We start from the raw sequence: 23,978 nt of genomic DNA on the forward strand, positions 1-23,978 counted from the left end.
TTGTCCCGGTACAGTGCCATAATCAGAATCAACCGGGGAAGTATTCTTGTTGGAACTTATTGTTCCCTACTTATTGTAATGGAAGTTGGGTTCTGGGGCTTTTCTGGTCATTAGGATTGAAAAGACAAAAAATCTGGTCTCTCGCCTACAGAATCTGTAGATTCACAAGAAGAATCTGTTTGTAGGGATTATTGTAGGATTGGATCAACCATGACACAAGCTTGTTCTCTTGGTTCTTCTTTAGTCTTAATTAAATAGGTTTAAGGAGCAGAGACAAGTGGAACCTTCTTTTAAGTGAAAGGTTTCTGCTGCTTTAGTGACACATGGTCAGAGTTTAAGTTTGTGCTGTCTCAGTTTTCCCCCGCAAGCAGCAACGTGCTGATCACATCTACTACAGCTTCACTGTACATGAGGCCTGATGATCATTCAATAGTGTCTCCAAAGTTTCCTGTAATCAAGCTTTTCTACCAACATGAAACCTTCACATTTGAATGACCTTTCTCCCAGCAACACCCACAGGAAAACTGCAGTGCTCAGTGTTTTCTGTACATTTATTCAGGTAACTGCAAAAGAAAGTTCACGTGGTATGTAAATATTCATGATCAGATGTAATGTTCTCTCTACTGGGGCTGAAGATTAAGAAACACACAAATGTACCCAATGTCATCACTGAACAGGAACATTATGACAACCTTGGTCTGAAACCAGCAAAGACACTTTTATGCTGCCTTTCACAGAACAGTCTTTAAATGTTTCATCTCATGTAAAATTAAAAATCCGTTTCCTCCAGACCTGAACCAGCTTCGCAAATGAGTTTCTTCCTCGTCATCTTTTTGTTTTATCTGACAACTGTGTCTGGTCTGTGGCGCCCGTCAGGCTGGCAGGAAGCAGATGGGGTCTGACGTGTGAACACAGAGGAAGGAGACGAGCTGTCACTTCGTTTATTCTGCTGCTCTGTCCTCGACTAACAACCAGCTCCACACGGGCCTCATTCCTCTGCCTCATCAGCCCAGAGACAAACAGCTCATGAGTCTCTACCCAGTACAGACAACTGAAGAACTTAAGAGCAGCTGAAGAGACACAGTTAAACTCAGATGCATAAATGAACCAATCGCTCAGCACATTTGCTTTTGTATCAAAACTTTATTTATCAAAAAAAGAATCAACAATTGAAATAACATTTCTATAAAAAAGGATCATGGGACTTTTCTACAGTGCATTACAAAACCAGCATTTGTATACAACAGTGTGGATAGAAACTTCGCTCGACTTCATCGGAGATACATTGCAGTGCTCATCTTCCTCACCACCATCATTGTCGTTTTTATCCCCTTCACTCACACGAACAAAATGGACTCTAAAATATTGCAGTCACTTAGCTAATTTGGTTATAATCACTCTCGAATTTGGGCTTCTTTTTATCAAAGAATAAAGTCAAAGTGTTTTTATTCTGAGCTGTCCGTCCATCCGTCGGCTCCTCAGTCAAACAATGACAATCTGAAAGTGGAGTTATTCTCTGTATGAGATAAGAGGCATTTTAATTTGGCCCTTTTCACCCCGATGAGATGAAGTCCTAATCTTTTTTAAATTTTTTGTGTCACCCTGGAAACTGTCTGCTCTGGAGCCGACAGACTCGATTTCACAGGCCACGTTCAAAGTCAGCAAATCCCCGCTCAACTTCAAGTCCCTTTTTTTTTAACTCTTTTTGACCGTGTGATTTGTCCCTTTATTGATCGTCAGAGGTTCCCACACAGGGCTTATCCGATGTCGGATAACCCCTGAATGCACCACAACAGTTTGGAAACAAGCTGCTTCTCTCTATCACCTTAAATATGACAAATGATATCAGGCTCCGCCCTTTTGATACAGATACCGCTATAAAATAAAAACTGCATAGGTGAGGTCAATTTACACAGTTTAGACAACAAACGGAAAGTGGTGGTGACTGTGTCCTCAGACAGACACAATATGCTGCCGAACCATTTATATGGGAATTTATCACTTTCATAATGAAATATAAATAATTTCCCCACAACATTATAAAAAATACTGAAACCGTTTAAGAAAAAGAAATATCTTCATTTTTGTTCTTCGCTAAACTAAATTTACATCTGCAGAAATATCATCACATGGTTATAAATAAAAGTTTTAAAGAGCACTCAAATTAAGTAATAATAATAATGATAATAATATATTAAATTTGATTATAAAAACTTACTACTAGCCTATTCGGACTGTACATTGTAAAAAAGCAGTTCTCTTTAATGTAGTTCTGCTGCAGCAATGCTTTTTTCCACAGTAAAATACATACAAAAAAATGCAGAGCCGACAGTGTAAGGGTCAAAAACACGAGAATGAAAAGAAACAGATATGAGACATTTGTTTCTGAATTAGAGTGAAAGGTTGAACTGTTAAAAAAGAAAACCACTTTCTTAAGGTTCCCCTAATACTGCTTTCCTGAATGTTCACATTTTGGGCTTATAGTTGACGAATTGACACAGAATAATTTGAAGTGAATGATTAAGATTTTTATAACCAGTATTACTGGACCTTTCCAGTAATAACTTAACTTGATTTTTATGACAGATGACAGAGCTCATCCACCAATTACTATCTGATCAGTGACACAGATATGACCTCTGCCTAAAGAAGAAGAAAGATGTCTGAAGTTCTCTTCTTGTTGGTTTTAAATTAAGAAGAAAACTATGCTTTTTTTAAATAACATAAATTATATTTGGACCAACAGAAAGTTTTATTTAGTTTAGAAACCAAGAACTTTTCCTTCCATTAAAAATGAGAAAGGATGATGTGATGATAAATCCCTCGAACCAGCGTTACATTGAGTAAGAACAGATGTTTTGGGACAGGAGTCGGAATTAATGTGATGATCTAAGAAATGTTGAAGCTGTTTAAAAGTTTGCATTGTGTTGCTTTAATATTATTTTGACACATTTCTGTTAAATCATCAACATCAGGAGAAGTGAGATGAATTCTCTCAAGTAACAAAAACCTTTTGCCATCCATTACGTTAACTGGGAGACTTGTTAGGATGGATATGTTTTTGTTGTGGGGGGATTTCCCTCCTGAGATGTTTTGAGAGACTGTTTTCTGTGATACTGGCAACAGGACGAGCCCCGGCATCAAGCCTCTGATGTGTCTTCGTTTCCAGGCAGCTACTGAAACGTTGCATCTGCGCTGCTGAAGTGACAGAACCGCTTTTCTTTAAAGTCTCACAGTTCAAAAGAGAAACAATGCTTTTCGGGAAAAGCCCTCAGCTGAGTCAACCCTCTCATCTGTTCCGTTTGTAATGGCCGTGCAAGAAGAACAAATTAACATCACACGGAGCATTCTAACATTTAACAAAGACTTCTAATAAACTTACTAAAAACAGGAGAAGAAAAATAATTCAGTGGTGAAAAGTAAAGGCACGTGGACTTTCATTTCGCTGGCAACAAAAAATCAAGAGGGTAAACAGGTCATGATGATTGACACGTCTGACACGCAGGATGTTGGCACTGAAAGTTTATATATATGCGTATGTGTCTACATTTTAAAAACATCTGTCCAGATGAATGATGTGGAACTACAGGCGCAAACTGGGATCATCAGGATCTTAACATGACCTGATTTTCTGGCAGCTGTATGGAAATGCCGTTGAATTACAAGATTAATATAAATGTGACTTCACTGCTTAAAGGTTTTAAGACATGGTCAGTTCTCTCTCGTGTAAACAGCAAACCAAGAGGCACAATCATATGAATCACACTCTCCAGCCCTGCTGATTGTTTTCAAGGGCCTGTTTCACTTTTATGAATCAAGTCCTTTTCCTTCCAGGCAGCCTGTGGTTTCAGGTTAGTTCTTTATTGCAGAGACTTGGAAGTAACTTTCATTTCAATGTGGATTAGGGCACTTTTCCTGGGAAACTTGAACATTCATTCACGCATGGGCTGAAAAGTTAATGTTCAAGCAGTGCCTAATCTCTGCAAATTTGAAACAATCTGTCTAAAAGGACATATGGCCATCAGATGTATGAATTTGAACTAATGCATGACATGAAATATTTATCTGAACTAGATTTTGGAAAAAGGAACAGACAGCCCTAATGTGGTTAAAAAGTATGTTTGAGTTTTAACAGCTGACACAGACCTGAGACCCTCAAACAATCCAACAGAACCTGAGTGGATTGTGAAGAATACATATACGTATTTGTAATCCTTCACAGTCAACATGTACAATATAGTGAAACCAACAGCATTGTGGGTCCAGGATCTCAGTAAAACTCAAGGATTCCTAACGATGGTACAAGTTAATTACCTGAGATTCCAACATCAGAACTGAAGAAGCCTCTTGGATGAGAAGTGAAATGTCTTCAAGATGCTCAACCAAGTCCAGTTCACTTGTTTTTAGCACTTGATTATGATTATGCTCCAGTCTGTGCCAAAAGTGGTAATTGTTAGCTTCTCTGTCTCTTAATATTTTTGCATGGAGGTTTAGCTGAGAGCTTTACCTATCATTGCATTTACAAGACCGGACCTGATCTCACCCCCAGCGTTCCAACTGCAATACAAGTGTCTTGCTAGTTATAGACTGACACAGCTGCCTCTAGATTAACATTCTATCCTACTCATCTTGCTTTTTTATAACCAGAAATAATCATATTTAGAGGAGGGGTGGGGGCTGGAGCCTGACTTGATGGCAAGTTACTATCTGTCAATCACACTGTAGTATCTGTGGTATGTTTTAAATTCTCAAATAAGACAAAACTCTCACCTGGGAGGTTTCATTTTCTATCTCTTTCTCTACATGATGTATTTTGATGGCACTCAAAATCTATTACTATGAAAAAACCTTACCTCATAAAATGCTCCTTCATAGTCAAAGCAGCATGCACTTCCACACTCCAGCCAGCAGGGGGTGGCCATGGACTTAACGTGACGTACACATAGTTCAACTTGGCAGAACAAGGTTTCTTAGTACCATCCTAAGCCAAACCTTCATTTGTTCAAAAAGGGGTGGTTTCATCCAATCAAAATCCAGATATCTTTCAACATTTTATGTATGGGGGTGAGACAGACTTCAACAAGGAGCAAAAAAAAGAAAGTCACAAGAAGTTTTCCATTATGTGAATTTGGCAACAACACAACACATGGCGTTTGAATCCGGGGTAAGGAGAATAAAGTACAGCAAGATTGTGGGAGTCTATAGAGGTTCAGATAAATCCTGAGCCAGATGATTCAGACAAGTACAAAAGGTTAAAATACTCTTTTAACCTCAGGATTCAGATTTGGAAGGGCTGCATGAGGTATGAATGATGGATGATTCAATGAGATCAAACTGTCCACTCCAAGAGTGGAACAACATATGGCCAAGAAATGCCAGTAAGGATCCTCACACATGACCTCAACAGACATCCTTGGATCCAGGTAAGAAACATTTTAAGTTTGTTGAAACTTTGGTGGCTGAGGATGTGTTCGTTCTTTCATAATGTAGGCCCTGGTACTTTAAAAAAATATATATACACATCCTGTAACTGCACAAAGAGGAAGTACCCAAAAGAAAAGTGTTGAAAATAGGAGTACTTCCAACAGTAACGAAAAATAAGTTATGTATAGTCACTGTAACAGAGTTGTGCAGAACTCAGCTGAGGAGGACGCTAATGGATACCACAAAGAAGAGGAACAGGAGGGCTCATATAAATGTCTCTTCTTTTTTTGTGAAAATTCTTTCCTCCTGGGTTTTTCTAGTTTTGTGATTGAGGTCGAAGGGTCTTTCAAGGGGTTTCAGTTTGAACTCCTAAAGAAGCCCTTCGATCCTTTTCCTGTTCTGTCAGTTCATGTTTTGCCGCTGTAGAGTTTATTCTGTGTTTCCTTTTGTCCAATCTCAGTCCCAAACAGCAGACACAAGCCCAGACCAGTAGAAACCCAACAAACTCCACCAAGCAGAGAGGCAGGTTCCACAGAGATCTTTTCAAACCTAGATTGACCCATTGCTGCTAGCAAAAAGACAGCAGGTGACATCCAGGCTTGAAGAAGGGTTCCAGACTGGACTATGACCTAGGGCAGGGCCTGGCAGGGGTCAAAGGTTAGAAGGCTGAACCAGTAATAGCATTGAGCTGCTTCATCAGTCCCTCTAGACTGGCCATCTGCTCAGACAGATCGTCCTGCTCGTAAACCTGAAAGACACCAAGTAGAGGATACATGTAAGTGTTAGAAATTCTGTGCTGAATGAAAGATTTAGAGATTCAGGGTTACGCTGGATTTACACAGGACCCGGAAGTGCCTGACTGTTCACACGGGCGATTCTGCTTTCTCCACTTGTTTTTGTATCAAACCCGTTCAATGTACTGGTTCCAGTTCCAGTTCCCCTCTTTCTCTCTCTGTCTATCTCCTTGTGGGGGGGCAGAGGGGGACATGTAGTGATGTGATTGGGAAAATTCGGAAAATTCGGAAAAATTAAAACTCCAGGACAACAGAGGGGAATACAAAGTATGGGATGCATTTGATCATTATTATATCATATAAAATATGTCATTTATATCGTTTAAAACCATTATTAAGTGTGTTTCCTGGCACAATAACTAACAATCCTATTATAATGACATATGAGATGCAAAGGAAGTGCAGAGCAGTGTAATCTGGATGCAGACTGTTCACTCTTACTATGCTCCTAGTTGCAGCGGTGAAGACGATGGCTGAACTACCTCTAAACCCGACTCTTCAGCAGAGCCATGCAGAGGAGATGCTTCATGGCATGTTAGGGTTTTATTACTACAACCACAAGCCTGTTGTTTTCAGGGTTAAGGTTAACAAACACTAAAATTGATGTCTTACAGGTGGAAGAGTGAGACACAGTTATATGTTTACAAAAGGCTGTTGCTGTAGTTACAAAGGACAGGACACAGTCGCAATGTGACCGGCTGCACTTTAATCCTGCAGATACTCTGTGATCACTGTGTAATGGTGTGTTTGGTTCAGCTATACAAACTGTCACCTCTGAGTGCCTCCATCTATGGTGTGTGTGTGTGTGTGTGTGTGTGTGTGTGTCTGTGTGTGTGTGTCTGTGTGTGTGTGTGTGTGTGTATGTGTGTGTGTGTCTGTGTGTCAGACAGTCCAGCAGTCAAGTGCACATCTCTTCTCTATACACGCTGTGAGTTATATTGAGCGTGGCTTTCGTGCAGATTTTGTCCTTGCAGTTAAAAAAAATTCAATATTCTGCTCAGGGCTGTGGAAAACCGATAACGGCAAACATATTTCTCACACACCAAAGGTTTGTATTAATGCACAAACCTTCCATTGTAATACACTGATCCTGCATAAATATGAGCTCTACGGAGAAGAGTCACTGCCATGAAGTGCAGCTACTGTAATAGTGCTCCTAAAATTAAGTTCTTGGAAATCAATGTTAAAACTATATGGATAAAACTCGGTTCTACTGTTTGTCTTGTATTTCCATGATTTGTTTAAAGATTGTGTTTAAAGCCAACAACCTCAGATTCAACCCTGATAAATCTGTCTGGTCCAGTTAAAGCTTTTAACCTGACCACACAGTCATGTTGGGACAGCGTTCGACTGGTTTCTGCCTTAGGACCATGTGACTCTCCCTCCAGTCATATATAGATTTTATATATCGCCTTCATTTAACTCATCAGTGAGGCTCGATAACAACAGGACTCAGACAGTTACACATTCGTGATCAACCAGCAGCAGCCAGTTCACCAGCAACACACACCGACAGCTTTATCTAGTCCTAAATGTAGTGTAAAAATAAGGTCATGTAATCAGGAATTATTTAGTGATGATACAGATGCTGCGCAGTATCAGTGCTATAAACTGAGTATAAGCCAACATGCTGGCCTGCACATTCCATACGAGAACAGATGATAAAATATATAAATAATTTAATGTTAACAAACTCAAACATTCAATTATAAGGTCCTTAACTGGGACAATATAAAGTCCAAAGACTATGACTCTGCATAGTTTTAAACCCATGTAGTTCTTTAACCGATGACAGATCAATGATTCTGGACAAACAGCCGTGGTTAGCTTGTCCTTTACCTGTCTAACACACAAACACACACACACACACACACACACACAGTGATCTCTTGACCTTTTACATTAACTTCGAATGAGACCATAAAAACTCCAGGAGTTACACACTACCTGGTATTTTCCACTTTCTATGGACAAAAAGGCTTCTGTAAAAATCATAAAAGTGTTTGAAGAACCTCACAAAACATCTGACCTCATCTCGTTTGTTGACCTGTGACAGGAGAGTTTCACTGAGCCTGTGAAAGCTGATGTTTGTGATTCAACACAACACAGCACAAGTTTCACACCGATGCAAATTCATAAAAAAAAGTCTCAAGTTTCTCAAAAATGTCACAGTTGAACAACAACAGTCTTAAATTGTTAAAAGTCATGGTTTTATAACCTCGGCCGAGAACTTTACGTTTTCACCCGTTTCACCTCGTTTCTCATCAGGATGACGCAAAAACTATGGATCAGAGTCTCTCAGAATTTAGTGGAAAGTTGGGATATGAGTCTAAATAGAGAATGATTGTTTGGATAAGGACGGGGGGGGGGGGATTTAGGATTTGTTATCACCTTCAAAACGATTGTGATTTTGTACTTTACACACACACACACACTTGCCTGAAATACATAGAGCAAATTATGAAGATTTAAACATGTTGGACGTTAAAGACCAGTCGATACAAGTCTTTCACACACAAATTATTATCTGCATTCATGGCTAATGATATTAAAACTTACTATACAAAAAAACAATGAAAACAAATATTTAGGCTGTTGGAAACCACGACCCTGCTCAATGTTTTTATCTGCGTTTGTTTGTTCGTTCACACAATTTCTAAAAAAATGCTAAACTCATTTCCACAACATTCTGTGCAGGGGTGGAGATTCTTTTTCTGAACAACCAGAAAAAGAATCCAGTCAATGTTGTTGCAGACCTGAATAAATGATCCAGGTCTTTAGTTTCACTTTCTTTGTATCGTTCCCACAGAACTAACCCGAACCCTGTGGTGGATGTGAAGGTCACTACCACGTGTGAAGGTCACTACCACGTGTAACACAGTCTGAGTATAAAGACAAGTTTTCACATGAAGGACAGAACTGGAACGATGCCTCTTATTGGTTCGTGCAAAGCTCCACTTTAAACTATAGATTAGATTTGATAAAACTTTATTTATCCACACATCAGGGAAATCACTTGTAGTCGTAACACAAAGATCCCTGACGTTATTCTGACAATTGTGTTGATACATTATAAAACTGCAAAAATTGGAATAAGATCATGTTTATAGAAATAATTGGTAAAACTGCTTTGACATTGGACCTTTGTTTTTATGATTATTATTAGTTATTTTTCCATGATTACAATTAATAATACAATGTTTATCATGCAGAAGATGTTTACAAAATATCCATGTATTTGGTTGTGTTTTCTTTTCATTTATAGTTATTTACAGAACAATCTATGGTTAAAATGGGGTTAGGGTTAAAAAATCAGACTTCAGTAATAATTTATTAGTCTAAATTGTTTGATGATGACAACCTAGGAATAAGTGATAATTTTTTTAAATATATATTTCAGAGCCAATGTTCATACTTTAATGTCTACTTCAATGGCTGCCCCCAATCATCGCGATTAGTCAGGCTGTAATTAATACACAGCTTAACTTAGTCCCGGACAATTACATTTCCTCATGTTCGAGTTCATATTTGATATTAAAAACCCTCCAGCTGTTTTATGAAAATATTGAGTCTTTAAAGGAAATTAATCTATCCATCTGTAAGTCGGTTAAGAAGATTCATACCTTAATTATGAACCGATCAGGTCTGTGCTGAGAGGAAACATTTTCCAAATTGCATCCTCCTGCTGTGCTACTTTCAAATATGTCACTGCTCTAACAACATAATAAGAGCACTGTGTGTGTGTGTCACAGTCTGTTAACTGTGTCTGTGTGTGTGTGTTTGTGTGTGTGTGTGTGTGTGTGTGCGTGTGTGTGTGTGCGTGCGTGTGTGTGTGTGTGGCAAGGATGAGATGGATAGGCCAGGGGGCTGATGGGAAAAGACCAGATCAATTACAGAGATAGAGGAGCAGATGAAGAGAAAGACCTGCTGACCTTTATCACTCTCTCCTCTGAACCATCTTTCCATCTCATTTTCTCCACTCTTCCTTATCAGATCACCCTGCCCTCTTTTTTGTCTCTCCTCTCGTCTTCTGTCTCCTTCACTCCTCCTTTCCTCTCCACTCTTCATCTCCTCTCCTGCTCTTTTCTGTTATATCTCACCTTTCCTCATCTTTCCTTCTTCCCCTTGGAGCATCCCCCTCTCTTCCTGTTGCTAGGGCAACTCCCCCTGCTTGTCTACCTTATTGTTCCACCTTTCTTTTCTCCATTACATCTCTCCTTGCCTCGTTTCATTTCCTTTCTTCCTCTCTTTTCCTGGTCTGACCCTACTGAAGAATTCTTCTCTGCTGTGGTGACGCTTCCTCTTGTCCCATTGAGTCACACATGAATATTTAAAAATTCCTGACGTCCAGCATCCCTCCACATCATCTTCTGTCATTTATCTCATTCCTTGTCCTGCTCCTCCCTTCGTCCATTTCTCTCCATCCTCCACTCTCCCTGTTTGCTTTCAGTTCTCCAGTCTCATCTCTTCTCTTCTCCACCTTTTATCTTTCCCATTTTTCAGCCTCCACAGCTAATTTCCTGCACCCACTACCCCTCCTCTATTTTTTTCAACACCCATCCTCCCATCCTCTCTCTTCTTCCCTCCCTTTTCCATTCTTCTCTCCACAGTTTTTATTTATCTTGTTTCATTGTCCTCTTTGCACAAGTTCTGTCACTAATTAAAAACCACCTACACACCAGAGGAAAGGGAAACAGGTGTAGTGAAAAAGCTGTGCAGGTGTGTGTCTTTTTGTATGTGTGTGCCTCTCTGTGTGTGTGTGTGTGTGTGTGTGTGTGTGTGTATTTGTGTGTGTGTGAGTGAGTGTGTGTCCTTTAGAGAGTATGTTTATGTGTGTCTGTGTGAGTGTGTGTGTGTGTAATAATGTGTGTGAGTGAGTGTTCGTCTGTGTGTGCGTGTGCTTGATCCAGAACCAAAAACTAAAATCTTAAACTCCTCCAGCCGTGTTTTAAGTTGGATTAGAACTCAGCTCATTATTTGTCTACGGTTATTACAGTTATTTGTAATATAATAACCAGAATCAAACTAGAACACACAAGGTGCTGCAGTGATAAACGTCTCTGTGGGTCTTTGTAAATGTAAATCCATGGGGTTTGTTTGTTGTGGCAAGTTTTACTTTGCATGGCTCAATGTTTGAAAATGTCTTTCCACTGAAATGTCAGGCAAACCAGGCTGAAACCTTCTTGGACGAGGTTTGATGTGGACACAGTAACGTACCTCTGGTCTAAACATTAGTCATTTTGTCTGGACTCACGTTGGCAGCTGAATCCTCGCCGGGTTTGGTTTCTCCATCTTCTAGGAAGTCTGGCGCCATCGGGACCGAGACAGGCAGGAGAGGCGATCGAGCCTTACCCGCCTGACCCAGAGAGGCTGTCTTCACCTGGGGCTTCGGGAGGCTAGCACCTGGGCAAGACAGGACGAGATGACATTTCAAAATATATTTAACAAGAAAATTATGTATTTCTGACAATCAACTCATTAATCCTTTTTCTTTTATAAATGCAGTTCTTTCACAGCAAACTGCAGAGCAAGAATGAAATCGAACTGTCATCAAGCTGGAAGGCGCAGGAAAGATGGGAAAGATGAATCCATCCAGTGTCTACGCTGCTCTTCTATTCTAGACATTGGGCCAGACCCTGGACCAAAGATGGCAGCCCCGTTGTCTGAGATGTTTCAGCTTGATTTTGGTACAAGGTCTGAACAGTTGAGGGGGGGGCGAATCATTCATTTTTATTTACAGATTATTGTTTTGAATATGAAGGAAGTTACATTGCATTGACTATCAGCTAAGCATGCTCATATTCTAAATATATCATGATAAGATGCATGCATGTTAACAATGAGGCCATCGGAACACTCTGCTGACAATAATCATTTCCTTCTCTGTTTTTGTTCTGTCAACAAATAGTCTTACTGAGTATGACCTTTCAGAGACCAGCTCACCGGAGAGCAGAAAATGGAATAACATTATCATCGCAGAACCTTCCAGGTTCATAAAATCATGTTCTGCTGGAGACTGCTCTACTGGTCTTAAACCTTGTGAGGCAGCTGGATCTCTTCCAAGTGAGAATCCAGCTTTTCAGACTCGTGGCTAAAGCAGGGATACACACTTCAACCCTTTAGTTGCAACTATTTTTTAGAGAGTATACAATGAGTATACAATGACATTATTATTACCATTGTATAGGCCATCACGTAATACCGGTAGTGAGCGACAATTTGTGCGTGTTTATTTCTTTGTGTCTTTATGATAGAGTGAGAGGTGCCTCAGGGGGAAATGTTCTAAAAGGAAGGAGAGGCTTTAAAGAGGAAGTTCCTTGTTTACTTGTTTTGTTTTGCTGTCTAGCAGTAATGAGCTGACCACATACCTTAATATCTTCCTTCATGGCCACATGTATATATTTTTTTTAGTTGGAGATAATGTTTTAAAAAGCACAATTTAACTTTAGTTTTTACTCATCACTTCTACAAAGGGTTTGAATTGTTTGGATGTTCTTCAAATAAAGGAAAGCAAAATAAAGCACAGAAGAAAAAGTGTTTTCACTCTTGTGATCATACAATCAACAGCAATGCATCTATTGAATATTTTTCTAAACGTTTTCCAATATAGACTTCCAGATGGCTTCCTGTAACAAACCATCTGCTCTGTCACGTAAGTCTTCAGACAACTATCAGAAAGCTACGACACACACACTCTCACTGGAATGACCTAACTATTTTCCATTTGTCGAAACTTTCAGCTGTGTGAAACATTACCGGCTTACAAGGACACAAGAGTAAGGCAAGTCAGTATCTCTCAGTCGCAATGTTTACCTTTCACACTGACCTTGTGTGGCGCTGAATGTCTGTATTCTGTAATACTTCTAAAATGAAGCCGAACCAAATGTATGACTTCTGAGCATGCTGCTGTCGGACGGAATCTAAACTGAACAAGCTCCAGAAAAACACAATGAGCTGCAGCAGCACAGAGCTGAAGAAAAAGTTACACATATATGGAAGAAGCCATAAAAGAGAGTTTCACGGTGCCTGGCTCACCATCGGGGGATTTGTCAGAGAGAAGGGTGAGGTGAGGTGGGGGTGTACTGGCGGATCATCTGCTCAGAGAGGTAGATATATTTACCAGACAAGCTGGAATGGAGGTGTGAAACACCCGCCGGGGGTCACATCAGCAGTGTGTGTCTGTTTCTGGGTCAAAGGCAAAGACGTGAGATTAACAGCGATTGGAGGTGAAGATGGAGGGGGCGGGGTTATTGATCCCGAGTACAGCTTGAGATAAAAACGGTTTGAAATCAAGTCTTTGAGGAAACGTCGAGTCTCCAGAGGGAGACAGCCGACATTCTCTTGTTTTCAACAGCGGCAGGATGTCTCTGCGTTTTCCTTTGTGTGTGTCTGCAGTCCACCTGCCTGACTAATGAGGGAGCAGCAGAGAAGGTCAAGTGATTCATATGTTCATGCTCACAGAAGAAAATTCGAACTAAGCCATGAAATATTTTGTTCCCCTCAAAAAAAAAATCTTTGCAGAAATATTAAAAAGGAATAAAGGTAGATTTTGACAATATTGCTTTATCATTTTATCATTTTATCATTTTTCATTTACTCAAATTAAGTTGATTTTATATTTTATAATATTACATTTATTATATTAATTTTGGTTTTGTTTCTATAACATTTTGAATCATTTTATAATTTGGAAAAACTCGGCTGTGTGATTGAGATCGACTTTAAACACGAGCACAGCTTTCATCTTCCTTTTTGTCCTGCAAAATGGCGCCGTACTAACGGGTGCCTGTCGTAGCAGCTCCTGGTATTATTGTCGTTTTTTTGTGTTTTTATTACGTTTGCTGTTTGTTTTTTAATATTTATTTTTTGCACTGATCTGTGCATCTTCGTACTGCACAATGACGAGATGCTTTTGCAACTGATTGGACACTTTTTATAACTTTTAACCGCACTTCGGTCTCTTCGGATCACTGGGAGAATGCCTGCAACACACGCCGGCATTGTTTACAACCGCGACCAGCTGATCGCCCTGAGGCACACTACCCTCTTGGCCGGAGAGAGACCCACCATCCCGGAGGAGCTGAAGAGGAGACGGCGGGGCTTAAACGGAGGATGGAGAAGAGGAAGTTTAAGCCCTTCATCCCTGCAGTCATCACTGGAAACGTGAGGTCGCTGGCAAATAAAGTGGACGAACTGGAAGCGCTCATCAGGACACAGAGGGAGTACAGGGAGTCCAGTATTGTGTGTCTCACGGAAACGTGCACAAGCAGATACCGGACTAACCACAGACTGGGATGCTCTGTATGAGCCACATGGTGAGGACATTGATGGCCTGACTGACTGTGTCTCTGAGTACTTTGGGTTCTGCATCGACAACACCATCCCCACTAAAGAGGTCCGCTGTTACCCAAATAACAAGCCGTGGGTAACAAGCGACCTGAAGGCCCTTCTCAACGAGAAGAAGAGGGCCTTTAGATCACGGGACAGAGCAGAACTCAAACGGGTTCAAAGGGAGCTCAAGCGCAGCATCAGGGAGAGCAAGGACAACTTCAGAAGAAAACTGGAGCACCACCTGGAGGAAAACAACACCAGGGACGTCTGGAGTGGGATGAAGGAGATCACCGGCTTCCAGAGGAAAGGTGGGGGAGCAGCACCCTAACCCTCATCACCTCCACCCTCAAACCCACCACTGACACCCCCCACCTCCCAGTCTGGACTCTACATCACAGCCGCCAGGTGAGGAGAGAGCTGGAGAGGCTCAAACCGAGGAAAGCTGCGAGGCCGGACCGCATCAGCCCTCGTGTGCTGAAGGCCTGTTCCAGCCAGCTCTGTGGAGTCCTCCAGCACCTCTTCAACCTGAGCCTACACCTTCAGAGAGTGCCAGTGCTCTGGAAAACATCCTGCCTGGTCCCAGTGCCCAAAAAAGGACGCCCTGCTGCACTGGAGGACTACAGGCCGGTGGCACTGACCTCTCAAATCATGAAGGTCATGGAAAGACTGGTCCTGGCCCACCTCAGACCGCTGGTGTGCCCATCACAAGACCCCCTGCAGTTTGCGTATCAGCCCCATGTCCTTCAATGTCTGCAACAAGATGCTGCAGATGTTCTATAAGTCTGTTGTGGGGAGCACCATCTTCTTTGCTGTGGTGTCCTGGGGTGCGGGCATCAAGGCTAAGGACGCCAACAAACTGAAAAAACTCATTAGGAAGGCAGAGTCTGTGGTTGGCTCTAAGCTTGTCACCCTGGAGGAGGTGGTGGAGGACAGGATGCTGGCAAAACTGCTGCCAATCATGGACACTCCCTCTCCCCCCCTCCACAAAACACTGGACAAGCTAAGGAGCAGCTTCAGCCACAGACTCATTCAACCCGCTGCTCTAAGGAACGATACAGGAAGTCGTTCCTCCCAACCACAATACGACTGAACAACTCCTCTACCTCTGTCAGAGCCACCATCACACAACTGACCTAAACACACCTGTCTCCTTCACTGTGTACCCTGTACAACACTCCGCTCCATACACTGGAACACTTACTTCACATCATATGGGATATGTATTAATATAAACCATATTGATACTATATATAATTTTATACAATAATATTGTCTTTTGCACACTCTGCCTACTTATTCTTACACTCATAGTATATTATATTATCCATTGTATAGTCAAATACTTATATTTATACCTCTACTACATATCATATCATATTATATCATACTCTTTGTAAATTATTTGTACATATAAGTCTATATACACATATTTATACATGTGTACATGTTATTATTATTATTATATTTACTATATTTACTATAATTATTATATATACTGTTGCTGCCATTATTACTATATACTGCTATTATATTGGTATAATTACTATCATATATAAATATATATGATTTTATATTATATACTATATATACTGTACTATTTTTATATACTGTCTAACAATAACATTACCATCATATCATCAGTACTGTTACCATCATCTGCCACTGAACCTTATCTACCTATTTATCTTGTGTTTCTGTTTTTTATTCTTTCTACCTCAATATTTTCAAATTATTCTATTGTATTCAAATGTACCGGCTGCTATGATGACTTAATTTCCCTTCGGGGATGAATAAAGTAATCTATCTATCTAATGCCACAGAGAATCATGTGAATGTATCTTAGCTTTTCATTGGTAATAATGTGCGTCTTCCGGGCAAGAGGAAGACAAACACCACAGACGTGCATGACAACTGACTCTGCCTCAAGCTTTTCTTAGTGTCAGACATTGAGTCTCAGCTCCCAGCGTTAAACTGTACATTCAGGGTGAATTAAGTAAGTGCCAACAATCATATTTCCTCTGAGCTTTCGGGACTCAATTTGAAAAGGCATGAAAATCTCAGTTTAAAAAAATGCATATAAAATGAAGGAAGACGAGGAGGTTGATTCTGTGAAAAAAAGCCTCTTTGCTCCACTCCAAAAAAAAAAAAGTGGCTGATATTTCTAATTCAAACTTACCTGACAGCCACATAATTGCCGTTTGATTTGTTTTACTTTAAATTTAAGTTCCTGGCTCAGGCTTCAATTACAATGGAAAATGAACCCTGTTCTCGTTAAGCAGAGAACCAAGGAGGCAGGGATGGATGGTTGAATGTAATCACACCTGCTGTTGACATTGATTGTAAATACAAATAGATCAAGCCATATCATCTTGTTTGCCCCCTGGTGGCTGGCTGCAGTACAGGTCATAAACCCCTCCTCCTCCATTTTAGCAGATCCATCAAAGTAGACGTTAAATAAATGTTTGTCAAATATGTTTCTGTCATTTCAGGTCGTTCTTATCGCACTGAAATACGTTCAAGTTTTTCTGATCATTTTGGTTTGAATTAGTTATTTGATGAAATAAAAACGTCATGATTGACAGCTGAGACTGATTCAGGATTAGTCAAGAAAGAAGTAGAAATAAGAAATATTTATATTTTGACAAAAGACCATAATCCAGAAACCACAGATGATGTCACGGTGTCCGATGGATCAAAATCCGATCTAGTATCAAGTAAATATATATCCCTGTGGAGGCCATCCATCTTCCTTATCCATCTGACAAATGTATCAACCTCTCCTCTCTCTCTCTCTCCTTCTCTCCATCTCTAACCACAACAATCCAACGAAACACTAGGAAAAATCTCATTCTTTTCACAGATTGAGTCGTTCAGGATAAACACACAAACAAGACCAACAATGAGCATCTAACGCCATTGCTCACTGCTCTGTTTTCCCAGTTTGATAGAGAGAAGCAGGGGAGGAGGGGATCTGCTGGAGGTATAGTGCTGTCGGGGGCAGAGGGTGGAAGGTGTGTGTGTGGGGAGGGGGGGGGGTGACAGGGTGAGCTGGGGGTCACTCGGAGAGTCTTGCCGATTGTGGCTGCAGGCTTGCTATTTCGGAGAGAAAGGTTTCCAGGAGCTGAAAATCAATGTTAATCTGAGGCCACCTGGGCGTGTAAACAGATCTGTAATGGAAGTAAATACACACACACACAAAGCATTATACCCACATAAATACACCTCTTTCATACACAGGGATCATTTGTACGAGGCTTGGCTTGTGTTCATGCTTCTGCAGGTGATCACAGAGGGAAGGAGATAACAAAGGATGAATGACAGAAAGAGGAGATAGAAAGTAAAGAAAAACAAGTCAATAAGAAGGTCGAATAAGCTCCCCATCGACATTCGGACATCAGAAAGTTTACACATCTTCCGCCGTAAACTAAAAACACACCTTGAATAAAAAAAATTAATAAAAAAATACTAACAACTTTTTGAAACTAACAATTTAGTAGCACTTACTTACACTTGTAGTTTTGCTTTATTTAGAAGAAATTGTACTTTCTTGATCTTGTTGAAATGTGATGTAATGTAATATGTTGCTCTTCCCTTAAGCCCGTTAGAAATTGATGGCAGACAGCTATCTAATTATATTTATATGAAGAGACAAAATGTCTTGATAGAAATGAGTAAAATCAGGATCACCTTTTGTTTTATCTCATTTCTCTTCTCCAAGTGTTGGATCCTCTGTTGTGTTCTCATACTTCAGGGAAAACAGGACATAACCGTGACTGTCTACCAGTAGCGGTGAAACTGGTTAGCATGATAGCTTCAACAAATGTTTCTTCTAGATGATGGAGTTTCTTCCCTAATTATGCTATAATCATTTCCAGATTTAATGTTCAGAGTTTGTCATTTTTTCCTTCAAAATCCCGTCTTCTCACTGCTCACAGATTTCCACCCTCACACCTAGATATTTGTAAAATGATCATGTCAAAATACCCCAACCAATAGAATGTCAGACATGAAGTTGACCAATGAAATCGTCACTGTCTCATAGCTTGATTTATTTGACAATTGTGTTATCTGGTTTGATCCTTCACGGCAGTGATTTTCAACCTTTTTTGAGCCGCGGCACATTTTTTACATTTGCAAAATCCTGGGGCACACCACCAACCAAAATGACACAAAATGACACTCTATGGCCTAACACAGTACATATAATACATATAGTTAGTAACATAGTTTATAAATGTATTAAAAAGCACTATTTTAAATTATTTCAGCCCTTTATCACTCTGATCTTTTAATGAGCACAAATTGAATCAGATTTATGAAATAATCTTTGATTTAACGAAACTTTATTTAACAGAGACATATTATGCCCATTTCACCACAGTTGATATGGCTCCTTGGGGTCTTAATGAAATGTCTGTAACATATTTTGGTCAAAATACCACAAGGATCATTTAGAACAGCACCTTTTTACCCTGTCTGAAACAGACCTCCTCAGATTGACCTGTTTGAGTGCCAATAGTTACTCCAGCCGTTTACCCGCGCTTCATTGAATTTCTTCACTTTGACATTCAGAGCACTGGGTAGAAATCACATCGCGTCAACACCCACCGTGGGCCTTCGCGATGCTTTGTTTTAATTAAACAGTCGGATTCCCCTGGATTCCCCCGCACCAGTTCTAAGTCAGCTGCTAGGCGCCAGCTGAGGCGCACCGCCGGAGGGGGCCCCCACGCGAACGGAGGGTTCCCCCAGCGGGCGCCGAAGCTGAGGTGATCCGCGAGAAGGGCCCGACACGCGTCCGGAGTCGCAGCCGCCGACCGCCGTACCCGGTCCCCTCCAACCGGTCACCGCCTTCTGCACCGGCGACGGACACAGCCCCGCGGTCCCAGAGAAAGAATGCCCCCACACCAGCGACGCCGTGAGGCGCCCCGGACGAGGACCTCCCCCCGGAGGCGTGCCGCACACCGAGCCTCAGAGGGCGACACTAGATATTAGATAATTTCCCACGGCACACCTGACGATCTCTCACGGCACACTGGTTGAAAATTACTGCTTCACGGCATGTGTGTATGGTCACATAACCCTGTCATAACGGCGCTAGCGGGCTAGCCACCATGCTAACTGTGGATGTAACAGAGCAAAAACCTGCTGTCACGACTTCAATCCATCATGAGACTGTTTCTCAAACACCTTCAGGTTAGAAGCAAACACTTGGTAGGGTTAGTATCGGGAATCCCTGCTGACTGTGTGTGGAAGCTGGGGGGGAAGCTAGCTGCTTCCGTGTAGCTTCAAGTAGTTGAAACGATAACATAACTATTATGACCCGCTGGGTGTCACTTTATTTCAGCTAAAACTGTCTTTCTACGCGTCATCAAAAGCATTTGTCTGTTAGTTTGCATCGTTCACTGTGTGAGGAAAGACGGACGTAAATAAACCAGCGTGAACTTCTTCTACATACATCATGAAGCTCGTCTTCCAGTGCGCCACCTACTGTTCTGGCGGTGAATTGTATTCATGTCCCCACTCTTGAAGGCCACCTCTTTCTCCAAACGACGTAGTGGTCCAGAGTATTCTCCTCCCTAGTCAGAATACTAGGGGGGAGAATACTAACTGTTTGTATTTCGGGAGTTCGTGAGATAAGTTCCCCTTATTCAAGTTCCCTAGGACTATAAGATATGTGTTCTCTCTCCTTCTCTCCACTCCCGGTACCTGCTCATCAGCTTGCTCAGAATGAAAACTCCAGCCAGGATAAAACACAGGGAGAGTGGTACGGCTGCAGGTGATGAAAACAAAATAAAACCACTTTCATCGCTGCACCAGCAATGGTTTATATAGAAACAAATCCCTCCGCCTTTTGCTATGCGTGAGAGGACCGGGTCGTGGTCTGCACTAACCCTAACATCATGTGATGTAGGGTGAGAGAGAGAGAGAGAGAGAGAGAGAGAGAGAGAGAGAGAGCGAGAGAGATCAGATCAGATCAGATCTAACCCTCTGGCTAAGTCAAAGTCAGTTACATCCTGTAACACACACACACACAAACTGTTCAGCAGCCTGAGGCTCATGCATTTTGCTTGTCTGAATAAATTATTAAAATATTATGTATACACACACACAAACAAACTGTATATACACACATACACAGCTCTCAGTGAAGGGAAATGTTCTCTGGCTGGTTGTGACAAAGTCCAAGTAAAAATAGAAAATGATGAATAAAAATAACTGATTCAAGTTGAATGTATCACACAAGCTAAAAGCTCAGGTAATGACTGACTTCATTTTATTCAAAAATTAAAATTCAGGTTTGTTTTGTTATACAAGTTCAGTGTCTTGAAGTCTCACGTTATGTCAAATGATGTCATATGTGGCTGCTAACATTAGTTTCCAGCTTAGACACACATGCACACTAAACATCGGTTTTCATTGGTATTTGTGAAACGCCCAACAAACATCTGTACTCACTGTTCTGCGGAAGCATGGATGTGTACACCTTAGGATCGATGGTCCCCATTGGTGGTGGCAGCAGTGGGTTGGTGAAACTTCGTAGCGGGTGCGTGGGCCGCACACAGGCCGTTGGGATGGTCCGAGCATTCGTTGCCTGGACCTCCTCAGAGGCTGCAGCTGAAGTCGGAGCGCCCGGAACTGGACCGACCACAGGAGTGTGCTCAACCAGCAGGGCGGAGGAGCCTGGAAGGAGGGGAGGGGCCGGCTGTGGCGGAGGCTGCTGCTGGAGGAGAGGATTGGTGCAGATCTCCGAGGGCATCGCTAAAGCAGAAGAAGATTTAGAATTAGAAGAAATATTCGGACACATGATTCTAAAGATCTTTAACATTCATTCATAGTTTTTGCTTTGATGGAGGCGATTAAATAAAAAACACTGCTTTAAAGATACTGCTTTTTCAGAAAGGCAGTGAAAAAGAAAGTGTGTTTCTGACAGATTGTAAATACAGATGGATGACATCTCTGCTTCCTCCAACAACACTTGGGTTAGCTCCTTCTGTAGCCTCTTCAGTTCCTCTTTATTCCTCTTCTTCTCCTTCAACAGGGCAGGTCTGTTGATAGCAAAGTACCGCATCATCCCGGTGGGTTAAGTAAGCTGCCAATGTATCTGTGTGGCCCACAACAGCACTTCCCAGGTCTCAGTCTCTCACTGACATGCTGGTCTCCTCAGACCATTTCCTCACATACCTCTTGGTTTTTCGGTTTATTCACCACAGGGGTGAAGGTAGCAGATGAAGCCGGTTGTGAGTGGCTCAGCAGTTGTACGGGTGAGGAGCTTTATGCGTCCCTGGCGTATGCATAGAGTAAGTCCATTGTTTATTGTCCCTGTTGTGGCATTCAAGATACTGGGTGAAGGTTGGGAGAGTGGAAATGGAATGGGAGGGGGGACAGGGAAGCATGCTCTTTAACACTGATGGGGTAAACTTGCTCTTGTTCACAAACTATTCCCCCACCTTTCCACTGTCCTTTGCTCTCCTGTCCGTCCTCAGTAGTTAAAAACCGGCCAGAGAGAGAAGCAAGTCCAGAGTGAGTTCATTCAGCTAAGTCTCTGTGAAGCAAGAGACTCCCTCTTCAGCCTGGTTAGTGCCATTTGCTCTTCCATCTTATTGGGGAGAGATCTCATGTTTCCCATAACCACAGAAGGAATACATGGCTTCTCATGGCACTTGGTTCAACTCTGCATCCCGTCCTTCTTCCTCTTATCTCCGCGGGGATCTATGATCTTTCCTCAGGGAGTAACCTTGTCTGCACCATCTTTAATTCAAAATAATTGAATTACATAATTAACAATATTGATCTTTTCCTCCTGTGTACAGAAATTCTGTTATATTGATTGTGATTTGTGTTAGGGTTTTTTGATGTGGTTAAAGTTCCTCAAAATCCAATTTAATATTTGTGGTGAAAGATCAGAACCGAAGATTCCTGCTGAAAAAAAAAAATCCATGAACCATCCATGAACCACCCAAGAGAAGAAGTGGAGCCTGAGGCAAAGACAAGAGCTGGTGGCACGTTTTCCTCCTCTTCTCTCTTCTCAGCATTTGTTTTAGACGGCTGGGTTCTCAGTACTTTAGTTTGTTGTTTTAGTTTGTGTTGAAGATTTGCTGTTTTTTCTGTTTTAGATTAGTTTAGATTCTTTAAGTTGCTGCAGGGGATGGTTAGGTGTGAGTTTCATGTCATTCAAATCTTTTTTATTGTGATCAGATGCTTACAGTTGTGTGACTTCAGCTTGTGTAATCTGCCTCTTTAACAGCCACCGTGCGACTCTTACATTATATTTGCCTCACTCCATCATTGACTGCCTCCTCCTGCCCCTCCGTCAGCTCATAAGTGTGTTTTGCCAGCAGTGATCAGCCCTCCAAGGCTAATTCAATGACTCTGAAGCTTCTTCACGTCTCTGCTGTTGTTAAATCATTGATACAAGCCAACCAGGAATTAGCAAATTACTGAATTATTGCTCCCAATCATGTCGTTTAGCATTTAGCTACTGGGGCTTGAGTACAAAGAAGGGAGGGGGAGGATAGTAGAGAAGAATGGGAAGATTAAGATGTAGTTTAAAACCTGTTCTTATTAAAGGTTCTCTATTTCCTAGTTCCTCAAATACAATAAAGACACAAAAGAATTACTTCTGCCAAAGAGATTATGTTCTCATCTGCATTTATTACTTGATGTTTTTTTACCAGGAAAACTATGGGATGGATTAGAAACTTGGGGGAGGAATGCGTAACAGGTGAAATGTCATGCTTAAAAAAATCCTAGTGGATTTTAATGTGGTTCTAGAGGGGTGTAGGTTTATTTTCAACCACTGTGCAGTAACAAGAAGGAACCAAGAGAAATCAGTAACTAGCACCAATGTGAAGCTGGGATACATAATGTGCCTTAGCTGTAAGGTTAAGGCACTTAACTTTGTTGGGTCTAGACAAGAAACATTACATTACATTACATGTCATTTAGCTGACGCTTTTATCCAAAGCGACATGTACCTGTTTTCTGTTGTTCTGTTATTTTTACTCTGAGAATTTCTCTCCAGTATTGTCGTCAGTATCAGAAGCATTTTTGTACCTGGTGTGTAACCTCTGTCCACCGTCAGGCTGGAGAAAGGCATCGGTCTCAGGCTGAACTTGTTGTGTGAGAAGCTGCAGGAAGGTGAAGGCAGGATACCAGGATACTGAGACGAGTCCAGAGCTGGCCCCGGGATCGAACTAACAACCGCTGAGCACACACAAAGCAAATCGAATCAGTAAACTGAGGCTCAATGGCACCTCAGAAGAAAGAGGACACAGTCATCATGAACACAGAGACTTGGAGAAACTGAATATATATATCACAACCTTGAAAGGAAACTGAATGGAGGATCATGAAGGACCAGAGAAGCTTTTTCATAGCTAAAATAATAGGGTTAGGTTTAATTATTAAACAAATGTTCATAGTTCAATA

At 41.3% G+C, this 23,978-nt stretch overlaps 1 protein-coding gene across 1 annotated transcript in view; it reads right to left on the reverse strand.

The window, feature by feature from the left end:
• Window positions 1-1,135: 1,135 nt before the first annotated feature.
• dcc (DCC netrin 1 receptor) overlaps window positions 1,136-23,978 on the reverse strand; it is an 80,125-nt gene continuing 57,282 nt past the window's right edge. Inside the window, exons 27-30 of the mRNA XM_062413220.1 lie at window positions 23,604-23,753; window positions 21,006-21,308; window positions 11,473-11,621; window positions 1,136-6,172 (exon numbers count right to left, since the gene is read on the reverse strand). Of these exons, the coding sequence (XP_062269204.1) occupies window positions 6,083-6,172; window positions 11,473-11,621; window positions 21,006-21,308; window positions 23,604-23,753 (692 nt within the window). The 3' untranslated portion in view covers window positions 1,136-6,082. The remainder of the gene's footprint in view (window positions 6,173-11,472; window positions 11,622-21,005; window positions 21,309-23,603; window positions 23,754-23,978) is intronic.

The sequence above is a fragment of the Platichthys flesus genome, chromosome 19 (genome assembly GCF_949316205.1).
Source record: "Platichthys flesus chromosome 19, fPlaFle2.1, whole genome shotgun sequence".
Classification (NCBI taxonomy): Eukaryota; Metazoa; Chordata; class Actinopteri; order Pleuronectiformes; family Pleuronectidae; genus Platichthys; species Platichthys flesus.